This window comes from Raphanus sativus, chromosome 7 (genome assembly GCF_000801105.2).
Source record: "Raphanus sativus cultivar WK10039 chromosome 7, ASM80110v3, whole genome shotgun sequence".
NCBI lineage: Eukaryota > Viridiplantae > Streptophyta > Magnoliopsida > Brassicales > Brassicaceae > Raphanus > Raphanus sativus.
In genome coordinates this window covers 10,844,887-10,867,746 of record NC_079517.1, presented here as the reverse complement: position 1 = coordinate 10,867,746, position 22,860 = coordinate 10,844,887, and the positions used below count along the sequence as shown (strand labels likewise).

Here is a 22,860-nt window from a genome sequence, read left to right as displayed (position 1 = left end):
GAAAGAAGCCAAAGGCTCTTTAAACTAGTTGATTTCATGTAATACTACTATTGCATAGTTCAGTTACAAAGAAAATAATACTATTGCATAGTTCTCAAAATAAACAATGAATATGAAGATTCATTATCTAACATCTGATAATGTTTCCAATTATCTTTTTTTTTCGCTTTTCTTAAAAAAATGGTCGATTTAATTTTTGTTGCTACAATTTGTTTATATTATCTAGCTGTAATTTTGCATGGACCTCGAAAGACATGTAAATTTTTATATAAAACCATTTTCGGAAAATATGTATTGTGTATTTGTGAAAGAGTCCAAAATGTCTTATTAATGAAGTACTGTACCAAGAAAATAGTACCAAGAATAAATAATTAAATAGAATGGTCCCCGTAACTCGATTTTAATGAGCGTATTGGTCAAATTTTGTAAGAAAAAATGTGTGCAACTTCGGGTTTACGAACTATAGGCCTACTCTATCTAATCATTTACGCCGTTGAAAAAACATATCAATTTCTAATTATAATCGGGTAAGAATTACACAAACCAACTTTGTTTATTTTTTTCTTCTTCAAATTCCGCTACATATAATTATGTTTTTGAATGAGAGTGATATACAGTGTATACTACACCCCAATCGATAACCCTGACCTGACCTGTACAAAATCTTTACCAAAAGAAGTTCTATCCAAAACTAATTCATTATAAAACATACAATTCAAACACATACTAGTATGTTAAAATATTTTTTTCTTTGTAACCAAAAAGTCCTAATTTTTAACTGTTGGCTCTTTTCATAAATTTTAGTTTTTTTGTTTAAAACAATTTGAGTGTATTTATGACATCACAATAGCATCATTTCTTTCTTTCTTTTTATGAGGCAGGGCAAAAATAAAAACAGAGGAAGACACTTTGACCTTTCCCTGAGCATAAACCAGACAAACCCTTTCTGTCTATCTGATAATAAACCACACTTTTCTTCTCACCTTCTCCTCTCTCTCTTTTGCTTTTCCTGAAGGTCTCTCTCTTTTTTTCTTTCCTCATCAATGGAAGAAAAAACCAAGAATCATCACACTAACAAACACATCCGCAACTCCAAATCAAGAACTCCTCTTCTCCACAAGCCTCCTCCTTTTCACCATGCTCACACAAACCCTCTTCTTTTTCCTTCTTCTCCCCACCATAGTCTGAATCTTCTCTCCACCGGCATCCATTCTAGCTACTATTACTACTACTGCTTCTACTCTCAGTTCCACAACACTCTTCTCCTCTCCCTTTTCATCCTCCTCCTCCTCCGTTGCTTCCTCTTCCTCCTCCTGACCAAAGATTCTTCAACTCAATGTCCAAACCGCTCTCTCTTTCTCCAGGTGAGGGCAGAGACAATCTTTCTCTCTTCTTAGCTACTTTCTTGCATGTTTTTTGTTCTCTTGTCTGAAAGGGTTTTCTCCAAGAACTATGTCCAGATTATTATTAATTATTATTTTATTTTTTTAATTGGACGAGGTTTTCAAGGCTATAACTCTCTTTCCCACACTATTGATTAAATGTCAATATGGTCCTCCTCTCTTTTGTACTACAATAATAATACTCACTTTTTTCTTGAATGTTCTTTTGCGTGTTAATGTCTGAAAACTTTTCCCTAGAAAGAAACTCTCTATCTGTTTTAATACTGTTCTGATTTAGTTGCATCTTTTGTGAAAGAAAAAAAACGAAAATTAAAGTTTTATTTGACTTTGACTCACATTCTTCCCCATATCTCTAATAACAGTTGTGGAGAGAAAGCAGAAGAAGCAAGTTTCTGAACATAAAGCCAACAGTCTAAACATCAAAGCGGGTGGATCCACAGAAGCAGCATTAGTGGTTGCTAAAAGACCTGACTCTGGTGGTCAAGATGGCTCTGTCATCTACCTTCTCGCCAACCATTTCCTTGTCAAAGTTGATCCTTCACAGAAGATATACCATTACAACGTTGACATCTCTCCACACCCTTCAAAAGAAGTAGCTCGGATGATCAAACAGAAGCTCGTGGAGACAGCAGGGGATAGCTTCTCCGGTTCCGTTCCAGCTTTTGACGGTAGGCAGAACATTTACAGCCCTGTGGAGTTTCAAGAAGACAGGCTTGAGTTCTTTGTTAACCTCCCTATCCAATCATGCAATGCTTTGAAGAAGAGCGGTGGTGACTTGCGTGAGAAGCAACCTCAGAAGAAGGTTGATAAACTGTTTAGGGTTAGCATGAGGCTTGTGTCCAAGTTTGATGGGAAGAAACAGAGGAAGGAAGGTGAAACTTGGGATCCTCTGCCTCAAGAATACATTCATGCTCTTGATGTGATCTTGAGAGAGAATCCAACTGAGAAATGTACATCTATTGGAAGATCTTTTTACTCTACCTCTATGGGTGGGTCCAAGGAGATTGGAGGAGGAGCTGTTGGACTCAGAGGGTTTTTCCAGAGTCTTAGACAGACTCAGCAAGGTTTAGCCCTCAACATAGACCTCTCAATAGCAGCATTCCATGAAAGCATTGGAGTAATAGCTTACTTGCAGAAGAGGCTAGAGTTTCTCAAGGATCTCTCTAGGAACAAAGGCAGAGAACTTAGCTTGGAAGAAAGGAGGGAAGTGGAGAAAGCACTTAAGAACATAAGAGTCTTTGTTTGCCATAGAGAGACTGTTCAAAGGTACCGCGTTTTCGGGTTAACAGAGGAGATCACTGAGAGCTTATTGTTTCAGGATAGAGATGGGAAGCAGTTAAGGGTTATGAGTTACTTCAAAGATCATTATGGTTATGAGATCCAGTTCAAGAACTTGCCGTGTCTGCAGATTAGTAGGACAAGGCCTTGTTACCTTCCTATGGAACTATGCATGATATGTGAAGGCCAAAAGTTTCTTGGGAAGCTTTCAGATGATCAAACCGCAAAGATTATGAAAATGGGATGTCAAAGACCAAATGAAAGGAAAGATACTATTGATAAAGTCATGGCAGGACCGGTCGGTCCATCAAGGTAAACTCAATTAATCAAGTTTCTAATGGTTCTTTGTGTTCTAAACATTTAATCTTTTGCTTTCTCTGTTTAACAGTGGGGACCAAACAAGAGAGTTCAACTTGGAGGTCTCTAGAGATATGACATTGCTGAAAGGAAGAGTACTTCAACCTCCAAAGCTTAAACTTGAGAGACCAAGGAGCCTTGTAGAAAGCAGAGCTTTTAAAGGAACTAGATGGGCTTTGATGAGTATTGGAGGCAGTTCAGATCAGAAATCTACCATTCCCAAGTTCATAAACGAGCTAACTCAGAAATGTGAGCATTTGGGAGTCTTCCTAAGCAAGAACACAATGAGCACAACCTTCTTTGAACCATCAAACATACTCAACAACATTTCTCTTCTGGAGTTGAAGCTGAAGGAGATTCAAAGAGCTGCATCAAACAATCTCCAGCTGATTATCTGTGTGATGGAGAGGAAACACAAAGGGTACGGAGATCTAAAGCGGATAGCAGAGACAAGAATAGGCGTTGTGACACAATGCTGCTTATACCCTAACATCACTAAGCTTAACTCTCAGTTTGTTTCAAACTTGGCTCTCAAGATAAACGCCAAGATCGGTGGAACCATGACCGAGCTCTATAACTCCATACCTTCTCACATCCCTAGATTGTTTAGACTCGATGAGCCGGTGATCTTCATGGGAGCTGATGTAACGCATCCTCATCCGTTTGATGATTGCAGCCCTTCTGTTGCAGCTGTGGTCGGGAGCATAAACTGGCCAGAAGCCAACCGGTACGTCTCGAGAATGAGGTCTCAGACACATAGGCAAGAGATCATTCAAGATCTTGACGTGATGGTCAAGGAACTTCTTGAAGATTTCCAAAAAGCCCTAAAGAAGCTTCCCAGTAGGATCATATTTTTCAGAGACGGTGTGAGCGAGACACAGTTCAAGAAAGTCCTCCAAGAAGAGCTTCAGTCGATAAAAACCGCTTGTTCTAAGTTCCAAGGTTACAATCCGACGATAACTTTCGCCGTGGTCCAAAAGAGACACCACACGAGGCTGTTCCGGTGCGATTCTGTCTGCCACGAGAACATCCCTCCTGGAACGGTGGTTGATACGGTGATAGCGCATCCGAAAGAGTTTGATTTCTATCTTTGTAGCCACTTGGGAGTGAAAGGCACGAGCAGGCCAACGCACTACCACATCCTTTGGGACGAAAACGAGTTTACTTCAGATGAGTTACAGAGACTTGTGTATAACTTGTGTTACACTTTCGTGAGGTGCACGAAACCTGTTTCTATCGTGCCACCGGCTTATTACGCTCACCTTGCTGCGTACAGAGGAAGGCTATACATCGAGAGATCATCTGAAACTAATGGAGGTTCCATCAATCCATCTTACGTCTCTCGAGTGGGTCCTCCCAAGACGATTCCATTACCTAAACTAAGTGATAATGTTAAGAATCTCATGTTTTACTGTTGATTTATTATAAAATGATATTGGTTACATTTCAGTTCGTCACATGTTACCAATTATTGAACTTCGAAAAGCCAGTGTGTCCTACTTTTTTTACGTAACTCTTCCTAAAAAGAACAAAATAAATTTAAAGTTCTTTTCGCTATTTTTTTTTTGTTTGCATGCTCGACGTTGATCATATAAGTTTCTACAATCACAACCAAAAAACTTTATGAATGTCAGCTTTTGTCTTTTTGGAACGTTTCAATAATTATCGAAATGGGAAATATCATCAACACCAAGACTTCAACCATATTAGTTTAGTCACATTCAATATCAAATCAAGACCAAAAAAATCAACCAAGCACTCGGAAAACTATAAGAATTGCAATCTGTAGGGACTCAAGACCAAATTATTGTCTTTTTCATTTAAGTTCAAGGCGTCATGATTTAAGAGAGACAATTTTTGGTTTTGGAATTAAAATTGAAAATACCAAAATTAAATGCTCTGAAATAAATAAAGCTTTGGGAGTTTGAAAAGGTGAAGGTCCCAAAAAAAAGGGAAAGGACAAAAGAGTAAGAGGTGAAAATGAATAGTTTGCAAGTTGGATGTAAGTGAAGTTAATGAATGGGCAGAGAGTAGCAGAGCTGAAGAAGTTATAACAAAAAAGGATACTATTAATTTTCCAAACAGTACCAGCAGAAAGGACCAGAGACAGAACACATGATTTTTATAACAATGAAAAAATTGAAGAGGGTGAGAACAAAAAGAGGAATAAAAGAGTCTGTGTTTATGAGTTGTCACAAAATATGCAAAGGGTAAAGAAATAAAGAATATGAAAATATAAGTTGTTCAAAAAAAAAAGAATATGAAAATATAAACATCTTTTTGGTTTTCTTTTCCTTTCATCCTTTCTAGTTCTTGGGAACTTATAAATTTCAGACAAGTGAGAGAATTAGTACCAACCAATCTCTTTTTAATTATATGGTGATATATATATAGCTATATTGGAAGTTATAAGAACAAAAATAGAAGTTGAATGGTACTTGTTGTGTAAAATTGTACATTCAAATTAACTATTCCCTATGTTTTACAATATGTATCATTTAAGTTTTTAACACACAAATTAAAAAATTAATATTTGTTCTATTTTACTCTTATTCAATATATCATTTTATTTATATTTTGTTAATTAATGAATTAAAAAATATAAAATCTGTAAAATTTATTCAATATATGTATTGAAAATATAAAACGATACTTATAATTAAAAAAATTTATTAAACTAAAACAACAAATAATATGAAATGGAAATAGTATTAAGTTTAAAAGTGCAGCCAAAAAGCTCTAACATAAGACCATTAACCCAATAAAAGTTACTTTAAACTATTTTAGCATAAGTTTTTTCTTTTGGGCTAAAGTTAACAAAAATCATATTTTACCAAACTGCAACACATCTTGAATAAACTGTCTATGTGTTGTCAAATCTTTGTTCTTGTCTATGATGCTATGCAGGTTAGTTATACACAATAAAAGCCGCTCTATGTTAACCACTATGTATGCATTTGAACTGTTAAAAACCAAGGCTATACAGATGGAAAAGAATATACGGTAGATTGCAAGTGGTTAATACTGTTAGTGTTATAAGTGGACTGTGGATCATATTGTTAGTTAATACTGTTAGTGTTAAAAAAAAAGAGTGGTGCTTACGTGTCTTGTCTCCTACTTTCTATTGGCAAAGTGCTTTGGTTCAAAGAGTATATCCCTAGGAACTCGTTCATGACTTGGTTGGCTTTGCTAAGGAGAATGCCAACAAGAGATAGGCTGCGCTGTTGGGAAATGGATATACCTCCAGTCTGTATACTCTGTTCAGGCATTGAAACCCATCACCATCTATTCTTTGAGTGTGAATACTCTTCTACTATATAGCAAACTTTCGCACCTCTAATCTGGGCCAACCCTCCTAATGATTTGCACACAGCAGGTGCGTGGATTCTCCAGCAGTCTAATGCCAACACCATCTGCCTAATCAAGCTCATCTTTCAATCCTCTATCTACCTATTATAGAAGGAGAGGAATGCGAATATCTTCACAGCGGTCTCTTCTCCACCACTCATCATCTACCTAGCCCTGGACTCGCTTCCTCGGGACTGCCTACTCTCTCTCAAGTCAGGTCCTCCACCAGCTCAATCACCCCTCCAGTTCTACCTATCCATTTAACGGCTTCCTTGAGTTTAGTGTTTGATGTTCTTGTGTTGTTAATTTTTTTTAGTTGAGTTGTTGTTTTCTTCCATGTGTAATAAGTTACTTACATTTTTTTTGAACAACAATAATTGTTCAAAAAAATAAATAATAAGTTGGTTACAACAATGTGAAAATTTAAAAATGGTATAAATCTTAACATTTTACCGAAAAGAATGTTCTAAATAAATCATATTTTTCACTTGAACTTAATATAACATAGAATTTGTCATTTCAATATATCTCAAACTATCAGTTGATAAACCCCTTAATATTTGACTTCACGCAAGTGACTAAAACATGTTTTATGAAATGTAATGTTATTAAAAATAATTTAAATTGTGAGTTTTAAATATTTTTAGTGATTTGAAAATGTTTTAATAGAGTTTTTAGTTAAAAAAATAAAAATCTAAATTTCATGGTTTTAATCTAAATTCTAGAATAATTTAATAAAAAATCTTTAATTTAGCTGAAATCATCTAAAATCAAATAACGTTTTCTTTGCTTAAAAATCAAATAAAACCCCTATTTTGAGTATACCCCCTAAAATATTTATCATTTGAAAAATTCATATCCTTCTCTATTTTCAAATTATGGAATTTTTTTAATCATTAGACTACACGAACTATTCTTAAACTTTTGTTTCTGAGATTCATGAATACCAGTAAATACGAAAGAAAAGAATGGAGCCTTTTTACCAAAAAAAAGATTGAGCCAATACAATAGATAGGTTTTGTGGCCAGAGAAACAGAATCATTGCATGTCGTCTGTATATAAAATATCCCATCAAACTACATGATCCAATCACATCATGGTCGACTTCACACTATGATCCAGTAGTTCATATTTGACATTACTGTTTCCTAAAACTCTGGTGCTAAATTTATGCAGCTAGCTTAGGTTCACACTCAAACCTATTAGTCCACTCCAGACTATCCTGTTTTTATGTTTCAGTCTTCTATGAAATATAAGCTTTGGTGAGTTGATTGTGCCCAACGTTCCACTCGGGTTCATAGTGTTAGTTTGATGGGTAATTGGGCCAATATGAGAAGATTATACCATTTTCACTTCTAGATCCGCCATGCCTAGGGCCGACACTAATTTCAGAATGAATCTTCCAAGATGACCCATCTACCTGATAACATATTGAATCTTTAGATATATATAGTATAAACTCTATAAATTAGTATTCGATAAACTAATATATACTATAAATTAATAAATTTATCCGGTTTTAAGTTAGATCGGTGTAAAATTTGATATTATTTGATAAAATAATAAGATAATAATATTCAAAAAATTATTAATTAAATATATGATCTTATTAAAATCTTAAATTTATAATTAACGTAAATATAAATTTTATATAAACATATACACTTTTTTGTTTTATATATTCTTCAAAATGAACTTCATCTCTAATTTTAGTTTTAGAATTACATGTAAAAGTGAATTTTATTATATAATATGTATTCATCATACTTAAACAATATAAAAATTCTAATAGAAATAATTAACATTAAAATCTATAAACTCTAACCAATATATAATATCATAAAATAAATATTATTTTTTATTTTCTACGCTAAAAGTATTTACAAAGAAAAATTATCTTAAATTAATAACTCTATAAATTAATAAATTTGTGTAGTCTCAAAATTATTCATTTATAGAATTTTTACTGCTTACTTTTAGTCATTCTCGGTATTCAAGTATATTTTGGATATTTCATATAATTTTCGGTCGAAATTTTTTGGATATTAAATGTTCTGAAAATTGAGAGGAGACCCAAAACTAAACGAAATAATAGTGGATTTTAAATAGATCCAAACTCTATCTGAAAGATCCGGATCCCATAAAAACGGATCTAAACTCAGAATGTCTAGGCCTAATCTACCGTGTACAAAATATGATATCGGTAGGACTTTAAACTATAAATGAGCTGTTGTACTATATAGCAACTCAATTATAATCTATGATGCAAGACAGTTATATAATACCGAACCAAAATTAATTTACAAGATCCGGTTTAGTTTCAATCAAACCGATTGATAACGAACATATAGTTACGGACTCTCATCTTCCCTCCAAAAAAACAGAGCAAAGATCCTCTCTCCATTTGTCATCTTGAAAAAATGGAGTCTTCTCGCTTCTCCAGCAAGAAACCTCTCGGAGTCAACGAACTCTACGCCAAGTGGTCAAAAAACCTAACCCATTACTGCCTCCCTCTCCTGGGCGAATCCATCCACACCGACCCTTCCGCCGTCCTACCCGACACCGACGTAGAAAACGTTGGTTACTACCTGATCAACCACTACGAAACCCTAAGCACCTCTTCCGATAATAACAACGACATGATCCGCAACATCCTCTTCCCCACCGGGAACGAGACGCAGCTTTTCTTCATCGGCGACATCCATCCTTGTCTCTTCACTAGCCTCATCCGATCTTTAATCGACTCCTCGTGGAGAGACGAGCAGGTGAGAAGAATAGATCAGATCGAGCGTGGTATGATGGTTAGTGTGAGTGATCTGATGGAAGAGATGAGTAAAGCACAGATCCGTTTCTTAGCTCGTGTATCGAAGAATTGGGTGGCGGCGAGGGGAGGAGCTTCTTCTTCTTCGGTGGCGGCGGTTGATGAGGCGGCGAAGGAAGAGAACGAGGAGCTTGTGAGAATCTTCGCTGCTGCAAACAGTTTGAGGAAGAGTGTGCTCAGAGAGGTTTTCAAAGCCACCACAGGGATTCAAGCCGCTAAGTTTCTTGAAAGTCTATGCGAGTTTCTTGCTGGTTTTCAAGATCAGGTTCTCTCTCTCCTCCAATGATCTCAAAACTTTCCAAAAATAGATTTACTAATTTCGAGTTTCTGTTTTTGGAATTTTTCAGAATTCTCCTCCGCTTGATACACCTGAACCGTCTCAATCACATGGCTTGGAGCAGCAGCATACAAGTGAAGCAGATGAAGCACGAGAGAGAACTCTCTGGATAGGAGCCGTTACAGACGACATGGACACAGAGTTCCTGTACCGTTGTTTCGCGGGAACAACCGGAGAGGTTGTTAACGTCGGCCTTCCTAATCACAAGGTAACCGGTAAAAGCATAGGGTACGGTTTCATCGAGTTTATATCTCGCGACGCTGCGGAACGAGCTTTGCAAACCTACAACAAGACCTTGGTCCCGGGCCTAGTTCCCCCTCGGAGGTTTAAGCTGAGGTGGGCAATGAAGCAGACTATAAGGGAATCTACCGAGTCCATATTCGTTGGTGATCTGGCCGATGACGTTACGGATCGCATGCTGCTAAAGACGTTCAGGGACCATGGTTACAGTTCAGCTGTATCAGCAAAGGTTTCCACTGACAGAGCCACCGGGCGTAGCAGTGGATATGGTTTTGTTAGGTTTACAGATCATGGTCAGATGTTGCTTGCTATTGAGAGTATGAACGGTGTTGAGTGTTCAAGTAGGCCTATGAGAATTGGTCCTACAGGTGGAAACTAAACTGTCTCTTCTTCTAAATACTTTGGAGTCTGTAACTTTTGAGTCATATGGTCTCGCAGCTAGAAACTTTTAACTTTTGAGTCATATGGTCATAGAAAAATGTGATCTTGTTTTTGTAACTTTGAAGAAAAGAGTTTTTTCAAGTTTTTTTAAATATGGATAAAATGATAGAATATTCTCTACACAGACAAACAAGACACAGTTCAAGAAACAACGCTCTAGTTAACACCGTGCCTTCTTATTACTACTCAGGAACATAAAAGTCGAACCTGACATCGACAGAACCATCAAGCGTATCTTTATATTCAACGTTGGTTATGGATCCAACAGCCTCGTCCACGTCTTGGTACTCAGCTTTCACCCTCCTAACAGGCACCGTGACCGAGTAAACGGTCCCGAGGTCACCGTCCGTAGCTACGTCAAGCTGAACCTTCTCCTCTGACTCTATCTCCACAAAATCAGACAGCGCGTGAACGATGTTGTCGACGATCTTCCTTTTAGCCTCGTCGCTCACGGCGCACCTGTCCGAGAAGAGGATCATCTTGAGCCGCTGCTTCGCGATTCTCGCGTTGGAGCTTCTTCTCGACGACGCGTGGGATGGGAATATGATCTTCCACGCTATGTTTAACCGGTCGAGGAAACTCATGTCGATGGCGTTGGAGAGGAAGCTCTCTACTACTACTACCTCTTGCTCAGCGGAGCTTGGTGATGATAGTTCGAAGTCTACCGTAGTGGTGGTGTTCCTTGCTGAAACCATAGCTTGACCGGGTCTGTGTTCGCGGATTATGGATACTCCAGGAGGAGGGCATTTATGGGTTTCCAAAATGTTTAGGCCGTTGCTTGTGAAGCCCGTGAAATCAACCTGCAAATTTAAATCGCCAAAAGGAGATATAAAATATCAGAATAGAGCATTTAGAGACTGTATATCTAGACCCCTACATCTCCGTAAGACAACGTCATGCCATGTAGTTTAACTCTCTTATTTGGTGAGTAGTACCACATCTATGTTCAAACCATGTTATATTGAATTCCTCCCAAGACACAAAATTATGGTTTAAACATCAGCTCAACATCGTAAACTTCCTCATATATATTCTAAACAGAAGACCGGTTTAACTCTCAGTAATTCAAGGTAGCACAGTGATTCACAGTGAGTGAAAATTTCATAATAAATATCCAGCTTTCAAGAGAGATTTCGAATCGGAGAGAGAGTAAAGAAGAAGAGATGAAAATGGACCTTGGAAGAAGGTAAAGAGAGGCATTTAGGATGACAATGAGATAATAAGCTCAGATTCCCAGATATCGCCATTCTCCCGACTAGTTGGAATCAGTTACCCTTCGCCTGAGAACAGAGAGAGATACGACTCGAACGAGTCAAAGGCAATGAGATAGACATATTATACGCCGTCGTTTTTCTGTTAACCAAACGCGCTGTCAATCAAACGCCGTCGTTTCCATTCAAACTAAACGCCGTCGTTTCTTTGAAAATCAACCGTCGTAGTGGTGTTGCCGAGTCTCACAACATTCACCGACGATAGAGATGGCAATTCGGCTCTCCCGTTCCATCCCGTCCCGAACCGCTGCGGGTTCGGTTTCTGGCGGTATACGGTGGGCCTGTCCCGCGCAGAATGCGGTCCTCAAACTAGCTGTCCAATCCCGTACCGCGAAATATATAGGCCTTCGCGGGCCGTCCCGTGGGACATTAAATATTACATTACTTGTTTCTACATGCACAAACAAACATAGACAATAATTGAGTTTGAGCTTACACATGATCGAGCATAATCTTACAAGATCAATACATTAAGCTTATACAAAACAAATGTTTTTATTATCATTTATGATAGCTTGAAGAAGCTCCATCAGTGCAGATCAGAGATGTTTAGGAGACCGGAAGCATCATCGACCCTTAAACCACCATCAACGAAGCTCCATAATGTCTAATCTCTTCTCTCTCTCCCTTCTCTCTCTCTCTCTCTCTCTCTCTCTCTCTCTCTCTCTCTTTCAGAAAGCTTCAAAATCCCGCGGTTTAACCCATCCCGCTTTCGGCCTGTCCCGCTTTGAGCCCATCCCGTTTTGAACCCGTCTCGCTTTGAGTCCGTCCCGCGAGGCCCGCAATTTTGCGGGTTTATCAAATGTAGGCCCAATCCCACCCCGCAGCAAGTCTTTACGGGCCAAACCCGCGGTCCAGATCCTTAATTGCCATCCCTAACCGACGATCAGATCTTTTAGAATGGTGCATTTATCTATTTACGAGATTGTCCGAGAAATCCACAGGAGTTTCACTCTGCTGCTACAAATTCATTGTTAGAGTACTGAAAACTCTTGTGAACGAACATCAGGAATAATTCTTTTTTTTTCTAAGTATTTCATTTCTTTTGATTCTCGGTTTACATTACAGTTTTTTTAAACTAAGATCAAAATACGAAAAATGGTATGGTTCGGTTCCTTCTTCTTGATAAACAACATCAATCCAGCCTCCTAAGCAAGTACTCAACTTGGACTTCCTTTGTGAGTGGCATGATCCCTTCTCCGTACATTTTTCCAACTAGGCTAGGATTAATTTTGTAGGAAGGATCAGCAGCTCCAGTTTCTGGATCGTTGATTCTTATGTATTGACCGAAAATTCTAGCTTTCATCTCAAGTCGTTTCTTGATTACTTCTTCAACTGTTTCATACGTCACAAGTCTCAACAGTTGTGTCCGGTCCTGGCAAGAATCTACCCAGTTTACCGCAAAAGAACATACGGATAATGAATTATAAAGAGAATTGCATATAGAATAAGACTACTTGTTCTCGGATGGCTGTTTCATATGTAGCTGGATCTTCACGAAACATGGCCTCAGCAACAAATTTACCATAGTGAATTCTCTTTGAAAGTATCTGCAAAGATAAGCAAAATGAAAGTTTCAAGTCTCATATTGAGGTTCATTAATAAAATTATCACATGCCAAAAGTTTCTTGCCTGTAAACACATTGTGTCACATAGAGCAGATGAACCACTATTACCGTCGTCCCCTGGCTTGACCAGTCTGGGAAGAATGTGTTTGAAATACATGTTCCACACCTTCTTGTTGATGCTTATCGAATGGGCACATTGATGTAGAACCTAGTTTATTCACAAGAGAAAAGAGAAAAGTTGGTTTAACTTCTTCACATGTGTCATATGCATAAGTAGCGCATCACACTATTAGATAGAATCTTGAGTGTGATCTTTAACTTCACCTGTGGGTATTGAATAGGGGGAAGGATTGGCTCAGCGTCAGGCAAGCATTGTGGGAAGAAGGGATGTTCATCTGGACTTTTGTACTTGTCCACCTATTTCCAAACAACACTATCAGAAAACTATAAGCTAACTTTGAAGCTTGGTTTGATCTTTTTGACCTTAGCGTGAAGCTGTTCGGTTTCTCTGACAATAAACTCAACCAAAGATCCTTGAAACCCTTCCATAGTAAAAGCATCCTCGTCATAAGTATCAGCATTGTAATGATACTGAGCTCGCTCAAGAAGGTTGAATATAATGCTGTCCTCTTGACGGATCAAAGAGTGACTTATGCTTTCAAGTGTCAGGCTCTCACTCTCATCCACCCGTAGCCCCCTCCTCGAGCATCTGAAACAAATTAATTAGCCACACATAAATCTTTTGGTCTTACCATGATCCAGAAACTTAATCAACGTCAGCTAAAACACTATATATGCATCATGGAATATAATTATCATTTAAATTTTATAAGAAAACGACAGTTAACATGATCCAGATCAATCAGGCATCTCTATAAGAAAACGACAGTTGATCATAGGCTCAGTAATGAAGCATATTCAATATCTACTCGAAAAATGTGTCAGTTTTTTTACTATTAGATAATTAGATTAATTCCTGCGTTATCCAGACATGTCTTTTAACAAATCTTACAAGTACACAACATTGTTTTACCGTACAGCTAAGGTCAGGATCATGTTTGCAACCAGTGGCAACAACAACGAGCAGAGCAAGACAAAGCTATTAAAAGCCAGTAGCTCTTTTTAAAAAATCTCGTGTAGAAACAAGAGTTACTATTTAAACCATGGCTATGGAGCAATTTTACTATTTAGCCACAATTTTTGGCGTTATAGCCATAGTAAAACCGTGGGCATGTTGAAAATTTCTAGTAGTATGGCATACACAAAGGCTCTTTCTTTCGTGTTTTAACTAAACAAGAAAACACGTTACCGGATCGGTGTTGCTGTGGAGACACGGAGTGAGAGAGAGCGAGGCGGTCCAAATCTTAATTTACCGGGTAGATAGGAGATAGGTGTAGAAGAATGCGCAGCGAGATTGAGTCCTGGCGAATTGTAAAAAGTGCGGTTGAGTAGCTTAGCCTCCATCGGCGGCGATAGGACCTTGTTGTTGTCGGGTTGAATCTGCGGGTTGCGTCAGGAGAATCACGAGAGAAAAGAAGAAGTTAAGGCAACAACTATCAAGAAATGGGAAAGGAGAGAAAATGGGGGTGGGAAGGAGAAAGTTAAAAGGACAGAACAGAAATTCGGTGAGTAATGGAATCACGGTGCTTTAGTGCTTCTTTTTTTTACTTTATGTTCTGTCATGAAATGTGACTGTCCGAAAAAAGGGATGTGTTTTTGAGCCATGACTTTGGCTCAGATTTTGAAACTCTCTGCTTTCTCTTGGGAGATTCTATGTTTCGACTGAAATGGAAATCTTACATGACTTGGTGATCACTGTGGTTCGAGCTTGGCACACATTGCGTTTGGTCTTAAACTTGATGGGTCTTCTTTTAGCTGACTTTTCATTTGTACAAAGTTTTTATGTAGTTACTTTTTGTGATTTACTGAAGCTTTCCCTCCAAGAAATTACTTTTCAACGGTTTTTGGTAGTAATACGCGAAAAAATAATAATAATAATGTTATCAAGGTCACGCAGGCTCATGTGCTGAAAAGGCAAATGTCTCATACCCCCACTTTAGATATTTAGCCCGTAACTTTGGGTTTCAACTTTCGTTCGTCTATCTATTATTTTGGTTATATTTTTGGCTATTGTGTGCTAGTTTGTCTTTTTTTTTTTGATCAAAATGTGCTAGTTTGTCTTATACCTTAGTTTTATAAAGGAATTCAAATGTGAAATATTTACTCATTTACTCTCTTTTTTATTGTGTACGTTTTCCTTTTCTCTTGATTATTATCGGTAACTAGATTTTTTTTCCGCGCTACGCGCGGATTACGTATTATAAATTGATCTATTTTTTTATTTTTATAAATAGTTTTATTTTCTGTGTAGTTTTATTTTTTCCAGTTCTAATTCATTATTTACGACATTATTACTTTATGTTGGAAATGATAATATAGTTTAGAATTTTGTAGATCAATGTAGAAAAAAACTTTTGTTCAGTTTCAAAAAAAAGAAGAACTTTTGTTATTTTAAAGATAAAGTTATATTCTATAGAGCCATAAAAATATTCACTAAAACAATAATGAATGATGAAGAAGGTAGTGAATTTGAGTTTTTTCTTCTCTGTAGTCGGAGTACTTTTATGGGAATGACAATATCATATTTAAAATCCATATTAAAATCATGTGTTATTGTTTTAATGGTTTATAGATTCTAATTTAAAACCAGATGTTATTCAATTATACAAATTTATTAATGGATTTGATTTCATAATGGATTTGATAGATTTCTTTGCTAAAAATATGAAGACTCAAATTTAATGTAAAACCTCTGGAAAAACTTAAATACTCATTGAAATCCGTAGGTTAGGTTAGAAAATATGTATAGTTTAATTGGATTTGTAAATACCCTGTGGATTTTTAAATCAATTAAAATACATAAACTAATAACACCTATGGAATTATCATATATAACTAATATAAACTTCAAATAATAATTTAATTGTATTGTATTCGAAAACACATAAATCAATTCAAATGAACATATCTTATTGTTTTATCATAGCTTTAGTTTTACATTTAAATATAATTTATTCTATGTTAATTGTGTAGTGTATTTAAAATATTGTGAGTTATGACTTGTTTATTTTTATTTTTTCGAACATGTGGAAAGTAAGAATCATACCCAAACTTCTAAGACCTTTAACTTCTCTTCATGATAGAATCAGATTATTTATTGATCATTTATATACGTTACAGACTTACAGTAAAGTGATTGGTAATAAATTTATTTCAAATGCCAAAGCAATGCTCTTCTATGTTAAATCTTTCCACAAAGAAATTTGGGAAAATAGTTTTCACATCCTGGAACCCAACTCCCCGACAAAGGTCTTATAAAGTGTTCAAAATTGAACAAGTCATCACCGCATCTGTCTGGTTCACGCCTCTAACGTCTGGACCATCTTGACACTTTCCCATACACTTGAAACCACATCAAATTATTCTATGCCCGTCAATGCTTTCTGAAACTCATCCAACAATAAAGATTGTTTTGACTTCTTGAAAATCTTTCCACACAAACTTTGATTATATTCAATGGAAATTGAACTCCTGGAACTGCTTTTACTATCTTCAATGCCGTCCATTATAACAATTAAAGGAAAGGTTGTGGTTAATGAATATATTCTTGAGCTTATTAAAAATCAGATTCTATTGGATTCTAGGAAGGGTTGCTACTCCATATTAACAGTGTTTAACCTTGTTTTTGAAGGAATTCATGTGAACAACTTGTACTTTGCTAGAATCACACTATTCAGAGTCCATTTAGTCACCATCATCATGCATGTAGCTTTTTCTTCGTTCCTCTACTCAATAGTTTCTCCTCTGATTTCAAACTTTGTAGTAGAATTCAGTGAAGTGCTCAACAATGAGGAAATCTATATATCCTCCAATGGCGACACCTATAAGAATCTTCTCATGAGAATTGTCTTTTCTCACTAACACTAACTTGCTTAGACGTTCATTGAAGGTTAAGGATGATTAAAAAAACTAAGAACTGTCAAAGATTAAAGCATATCTCGGGGAGAGCCTGAGAGATATGTGTAGACTATGCCACACCCTTGAGTCTGTTTTCTTTGTTTTCCCCAACTCCGAGAAGAATGCTTCTTTTCTTATTTTTTTTTAAAACTGTTGAATGTTCCAACGTAGAAAAAAAAGATTTAGATGGCAAAATAAGTGAGGCGACTCATGAATATACATGGTAAAGAGCAATGTAAGGAGACTCTAGCTACCTTAAGCGGCATTTAACCTTGAAGCCTTGTTTACCTGTTCGAAAACCAAAAATTTGAATCAGAGGTAACACTATCAGAGACAAAAAATATTGAAAACGAAGGAAAAACAAACTCACAACACTAAAAATCTTGACTACTGTAATTCGAGGAGTTCATGGAGGAAAACCTGAGTCACTTATTAAAAGAACAAAACACCAAACAATCAGAAAGATAGAACTAAACCAAATTCTTCAATACTGAGGAAACCATACCTCCTTTAGTGGCAACACCTATAAGAATCTCTCAGGGGAATTCAAATAGCTTGGAGGTTTAACATATCCTATCTCATCAAGATGAACGAATTGTTACAGTAAGTCATCATCAAAAGTACAATGCCACAAAAAAGAAAGATTAGTGAGTTTGACCATAATCATACCAAATGTTTATCCTATCTGGCCTGACCCTTGGCGTTCATTTAAGCTTACTCTTCTACTAATTTCTGAGTAATAAGATGCTTATGTGCTGATAAAACTGAGACACGATCAGGAAAACTCGAAACTATTATTCTAAACTTTCCATATCAGAATTTAGGTTAAGGTTTTCTATGATAATTAAATAGAATGAGAGCTCACCATTGCATCATAAAAAGTGGCGAAGACATACACTCCATCAACACGCTCTTGAGTCTTGACTATTTGATCGAAAAGTAAAAACTTCCCCTGCACCATAAGAGTAATGAAATCTTTTCTTTAACCGTAATCAAATCTTAATATCTAAGAATAGAAATTAAAGATACAAAAATACACCATTTTACCCCAGTTTCAGATGCAGGAGGCTTTCCATGACGATTAAGTTTATATTCCAGTTCTAATATTTTCTGTTAATAATCATATGGATGTCTGGAAAGATTGACTTGATCACATGTTAGTACGAAGAATACTATAAAGATTGATTTGGATCATGGAAGAAGAAGTTAAAAAATATGATACCTGTTCGCCGATAAGGAGAAGCTCAAAGCTTAGTTCTGACTCGGCTGGACGGAGGAGATGTCAGTGAAATGTACAGCAACATGATACTTTCCGGACGATTTAGCAGATTTCATGGCCATAGCTTGATCTTCGTCCGAGGAGGATGTAGATTACGGAATCGAGAAAGATACATCTTAAATGTAAAATCGTATTAAAAGCTCAAAGAATTTTTTTTTTTTTTTGAGGATGATTAAATACCTGTTCAAAGATGAGCTAGCTCTGCTACTTTCTTCCCAAAAGTGCATTACAGAAATCGCAGGTCAGACTCTCCCAACCCAGGAGTGAGGGCACTGAATAACTTAGCGGTGGAGCTTTGCCGGAGGTGTTCTGAGATTTTCCGGCGGATTCACCACTAGTGAACCTTTAAATTCACCACTTGATTTATGACCAATAAAAGTGACATACAGATAATTAAATAAAAAATATTAAATATATTTAAAAATAGTTAAAAAAAAAATAATGTCAATTCTAAACCCTAAATCTTAATTTTTAAATCCTAAACATTAATTCCTAAATCCAAACCATATACCATAAACTCAAATCCTAAACCCTAAACCCAAATCCTAAACTCTAAACTCAAATCCTAGACTTTAAAACTAAACCGTAAACCTTAAATCTAAACCCTAGATCCAAATGCTAGACCCTAAATCCAAACCGTATACCCTAAAACCAAATTCTAAACCCTAAACCCAAACCGTAAACCGGCGGATTCATTTCATTTTTGTCTTTTATATTTTTATTTATTTATAAAATGTGTCTTAAACAACGGAAACATGATTCCAAAACATAATCGTAAGCTTCCAACGTGTTTTTAAAAAAAATACTTTAGAAGCGTATGTTCATATATATAGAATATTATAAAATCTAAGACTTAAAATTATATGATTTAAATTTAAAATAAATTATTATATTAATTATTTTTAGTACTTCATAAATAACTGACACAATATATTTGAATATATGCTATATCTTTAATAAATACCTCAATACATAAATATAATTGGTAGTATTAGTTTTAATATTTGTATATTTGTATTCTCTATATTTCATTACTATTAAATTTTGGATTTTATATAAATTAAAAATTATGATTTTATATTTTATTGATTTATAATAATGTGTCTTAGAAAATGGAAGCGTGATTCCAAAACGGAATCGTAAGCTTCCAACATATTTTTAAAGAGAATATTTTAAAAGCATTTTGAAAGCGAGATTCTGCAAGATTTTACGAGGTTCCGGTTCCGATTCTAAAACGGGAAGCAGACGTTTGATGAAGCTTCCGTGCAATCTAGTGAAAAAGGAAAACACACAAAGATAAAAGTGTACTTGTTCCCGCATAAAACATGAACCACATCTAATCTATTAATTTAGGGTTCTATTTTTATCTACTATTAACAAGTCATAGTAGAACCACTTAAAGAATTAGTGAATATGACATATTTGATTATTTGTATTAACAATAAACCAACTATAAATATATTAACAATAAACCAACTATAAATTTGATTTTTTTAATTATAATAAAATCTGTTGAGAAAGAATCTAACAAAATCTTAGTTTAAAATTTAAATTTTTTTTATAAATAACACATTAATATATTTCGAAATTAGTAATATAATATTATTATAAGTAAATTTAACTAAAACTTATTATAAAAAAGAAAATAAAAAATTCTTTATACTAACTTTTTTATAGATTCTATGATATATTCCGTATTATATAAAAATAGAAGTGCTATATGAATTAAATATTAAAATATATTAAATAGGTAAATTAACAAAAAAAAATTATTTTATTTTTTAACTTAAATAAATTATTGATCATCATTATAATGGATTAAACTTCGAAAACTATATAATACTTTTATATTAAAATAAATGTATTAACATAAGTTAAAATTTTATATTTACAGCCATACATTATCTTTGTATTTATTTTGAAACTATTAGCAATATATTGCTTAAAAATGTTTATATACAAAATATAATAGTATATAATAACCTTTAGTTCATATACTATTTAAAATATGTTATTAGTAAAATATGAAATTTCAGTAATTCATTTAAAATATTAGTGACAAAAATCAAATTTTAATTATAAATTTTATTTTATTTTAATTGTAACAAAATTTGTTGATAAAAGAATTTAAAATATCACCAAAAATTCAAATATTTAATAAAATAATACAGTAATGTAGTACCAAAATAAATTCAAAATTCATGTATTATTCCAAACTCAAATAGTTGTGTAATTTTGCAAAGTTGTCTCGAAAAAATATATTATTTTGAAAATAAATATTCAAACTCAAAATGATAATATTTCAAATTTTACAAAAGACAAAATCATGGATAATAAAGATTAACTTTTTGAAATGTACCTGAAAAAAACTAACTATATATGTTGTAAAAATTTAAAGTAACCTAATGTTTTGACGTCTTAATTTAAAAAAAAATAGAACTTAATATCATAACATCCAAAACAAATATCCTATATAATAAATTTAATAAAATAGTATGATAGATACTACTATGTATAAAGTTTACTAAAACAATAGGATTATATTATTTAAAATAAATAAATCCCGTAAAATACTAAAATGAGATATGTTAAAGTATATTTTCTTAAACACAACATGTAAATATAATTATTTTAGTCATATTTATTTTCTATAATATAAATAAATAAAATTTTAAAATGTATTATATGCAAAATGTTTAAATTAAAGAAAACAACATAATTTGAATGGGGTTCTCTATTTGAGTATTTCATATTTTTATTTTATTTTACCTAACTCGAAAATATATTAGTAAGTAATAAAAATCAATAACAAAGTAAATTTTTTTAAAAAACCATTATATATTAATAATACTGAATAAGAAATATAAACAATAGTATGATATAGTAATACAATATATAACACTAAAATAGAAATTATATATTTAAAACATTTTTAATAATATAAAATATATTTAAAAAATGTAAATATATCCGCACGAACGTGCGGGTTAAAATCTAGTTTACAACTTATTATACTCTAATTTTGTACTGCTTATTTTACCAATGCCGTAGTTACTATTCGCACCCTTAGTGTCATTTTCGAGAAGAGAAATAATCATGAATTCGCAATCTTTCTTTCTTTCATATTGTGATCATGATTTTGTGTTTTTTTCAAAACAATGTTTTTTGTTATTTATTAACATTAAAACTTATTCCCTCCGTTTCGATTTAATTGTCATTGTAGGATAATTTTTTCGCTTCAAAATAAGTGCCGTTTTAGAATTTCAGTACAAAATTTATTTAAAAGATTTTCTATTTTATTTTTCTATTGGTTGAAATGTGGTTAGATGTATAGGTAATTGTGTTTTTATCTTGGAAATAAACAAAATCATATGTTTTTTTATTTGTGTGCATATACTTAGAACGAGAATTAAAATGAAACGGAGGGAATAAATGTTAAGAGAAATTATAACGGGGTATATTCCATGAAAATTGTGTGGTCGAATTCGATGTTTTATGTTTAAGGTGCATCTCTCCTCACAGCTAAGGCCACTTGAGTTATGTTAACTTTATGACTCGATCTAGCACTATGACCCCTTCTTTTAGGACATGACTTGGATTCATTTCCTCTAGTGAACCTTTAAATTCACCACTTGATTTATGACCAATAAAAGTGACATACAGATAATTAAATAAAAAATATTAAATATATTTAAAAATAGTTAAAAAAAAATAATGTCAATTCTAAACCCTAAATCTTAATTTTTAAATCCTAAACATTAATTCCTAAATCCAAACCATATACCATAAACTCAAATCCTAAACCCTAAACCCAAATCCTAAACTCTAAACTCAAATCCTAGACTTTAAAACTAAACCGTAAACCTTAAATCTAAATCCTAGATCCAAATGCTAGACCCTAAATCCAAACTGTATACCCTAAAACCAAATTCTAAACCCTAAACCCAAACCGTAAACCTCGAAAAATTACTACGTAATTTTGTCTAGTTTAGTGATAGCACTCCGGAGTAGGTATGGTTTGGGTTTAGGGTTTAGGATTTGGGTTTACAGTATACGGTTTGGGTTTAGGGTATATGATTTGGGTTTAGGGTATAGAGTTTAGATTTAGGGTTCACAGTTTGAGTTTAGGGTTTAGAATTTGAGTTTAGAGTATACGGTTTGGGTTTAGGATCTAGCATTTGGATACATGATTTGGGTTTAGGGTCTAGGATTTGGGTTTAGCGTATACAGTTTGAGTTTAGGCTATAGGATTTGAGTTTAGGGTTTAAAATTTGAGTTTAGAGTATAAGGTTTGGATTTAGAAATTAATATTTAGGGTTTAGAAATTAAGATTTCAGATTTAGAATTGTCATTATTCTTTTTTTAACTATTTGTAAATATATTTAATATTTTTTATTTAATTATCCACATGTCACTTTGATTGGTTATAAATCAAGTGGTAAATTTAAATGTTTACCCCAGAAGGTGAACCCAAGCCTTGTCCCTTTTTTTATCGACGTT

The 22,860-nt window shown here is 34.3% G+C and overlaps 3 protein-coding genes, 1 long non-coding RNA gene and 1 pseudogene across 8 annotated transcripts; 2 read left to right on the top strand and 3 right to left on the bottom strand.

Moving 5' to 3' along the window:
* The first annotated feature begins 1,002 nt into the window (after nucleotides 1-1,002).
* Nucleotides 1,003-4,497, top strand: LOC130498142 (protein argonaute 7-like; annotated as a pseudogene).
* Nucleotides 4,498-8,806: 4,309 nt separating this feature from the next.
* Nucleotides 8,807-10,254, top strand: LOC108833440 (protein INAPERTURATE POLLEN1-like). The gene is made up of 2 exons (XM_018606857.2): nucleotides 8,807-9,472; nucleotides 9,555-10,254. Exons 1-2 carry the CDS (start codon nucleotides 8,807-8,809, stop codon nucleotides 10,161-10,163), a joined length of 1,275 nt encoding a protein of 424 aa, XP_018462359.1. The 3' UTR covers nucleotides 10,164-10,254.
* Nucleotides 10,255-10,294: 40 nt separating this feature from the next.
* On the bottom strand, nucleotides 10,295-11,514 carry LOC108833442 (cell division topological specificity factor homolog, chloroplastic). Its single transcript, XM_018606859.2, has 2 exons — nucleotides 11,401-11,514; nucleotides 10,295-11,025 (listed from the first exon to the last, which is right to left on the bottom strand). Exons 1-2 carry the CDS (start codon nucleotides 11,470-11,472, stop codon nucleotides 10,408-10,410), a joined length of 690 nt encoding a protein of 229 aa, XP_018462361.1. The 5' UTR covers nucleotides 11,473-11,514; the 3' UTR covers nucleotides 10,295-10,407.
* Nucleotides 11,515-12,459: 945 nt separating this feature from the next.
* LOC108833441 (chorismate mutase 3, chloroplastic) lies at nucleotides 12,460-14,734 on the bottom strand. Its single transcript, XM_018606858.2, has 6 exons — nucleotides 14,374-14,734; nucleotides 13,548-13,773; nucleotides 13,389-13,481; nucleotides 13,129-13,272; nucleotides 12,954-13,046; nucleotides 12,460-12,871 (listed from the first exon to the last, which is right to left on the bottom strand). Exons 1-6 carry the CDS (start codon nucleotides 14,526-14,528, stop codon nucleotides 12,632-12,634), a joined length of 951 nt encoding a protein of 316 aa, XP_018462360.1. The 5' UTR covers nucleotides 14,529-14,734; the 3' UTR covers nucleotides 12,460-12,631.
* A 1,560-nt stretch (nucleotides 14,735-16,294) lies between these two features.
* On the bottom strand, nucleotides 16,295-18,702 carry LOC108827948 (uncharacterized). 5 transcript variants are annotated; one of them, XR_001945743.2, is made up of 10 exons: nucleotides 18,541-18,702; nucleotides 18,304-18,430; nucleotides 18,129-18,213; nucleotides 17,947-18,033; nucleotides 17,751-17,845; nucleotides 17,587-17,654; nucleotides 17,452-17,509; nucleotides 17,336-17,369; nucleotides 16,803-17,231; nucleotides 16,295-16,674 (listed from the first exon to the last, which is right to left on the bottom strand). It is a non-coding gene; the product is annotated as an uncharacterized LOC108827948 (long non-coding RNA). The 5 variants fall into 5 exon arrangements; XR_001945746.2 differs by having other exon boundaries at nucleotides 16,297-16,567; XR_001945748.2 differs by lacking the exon at nucleotides 16,295-16,674 and having other exon boundaries at nucleotides 16,738-17,231; nucleotides 18,129-18,226; nucleotides 18,541-18,700.
* Nucleotides 18,703-22,860: the final 4,158 nt, after the last annotated feature.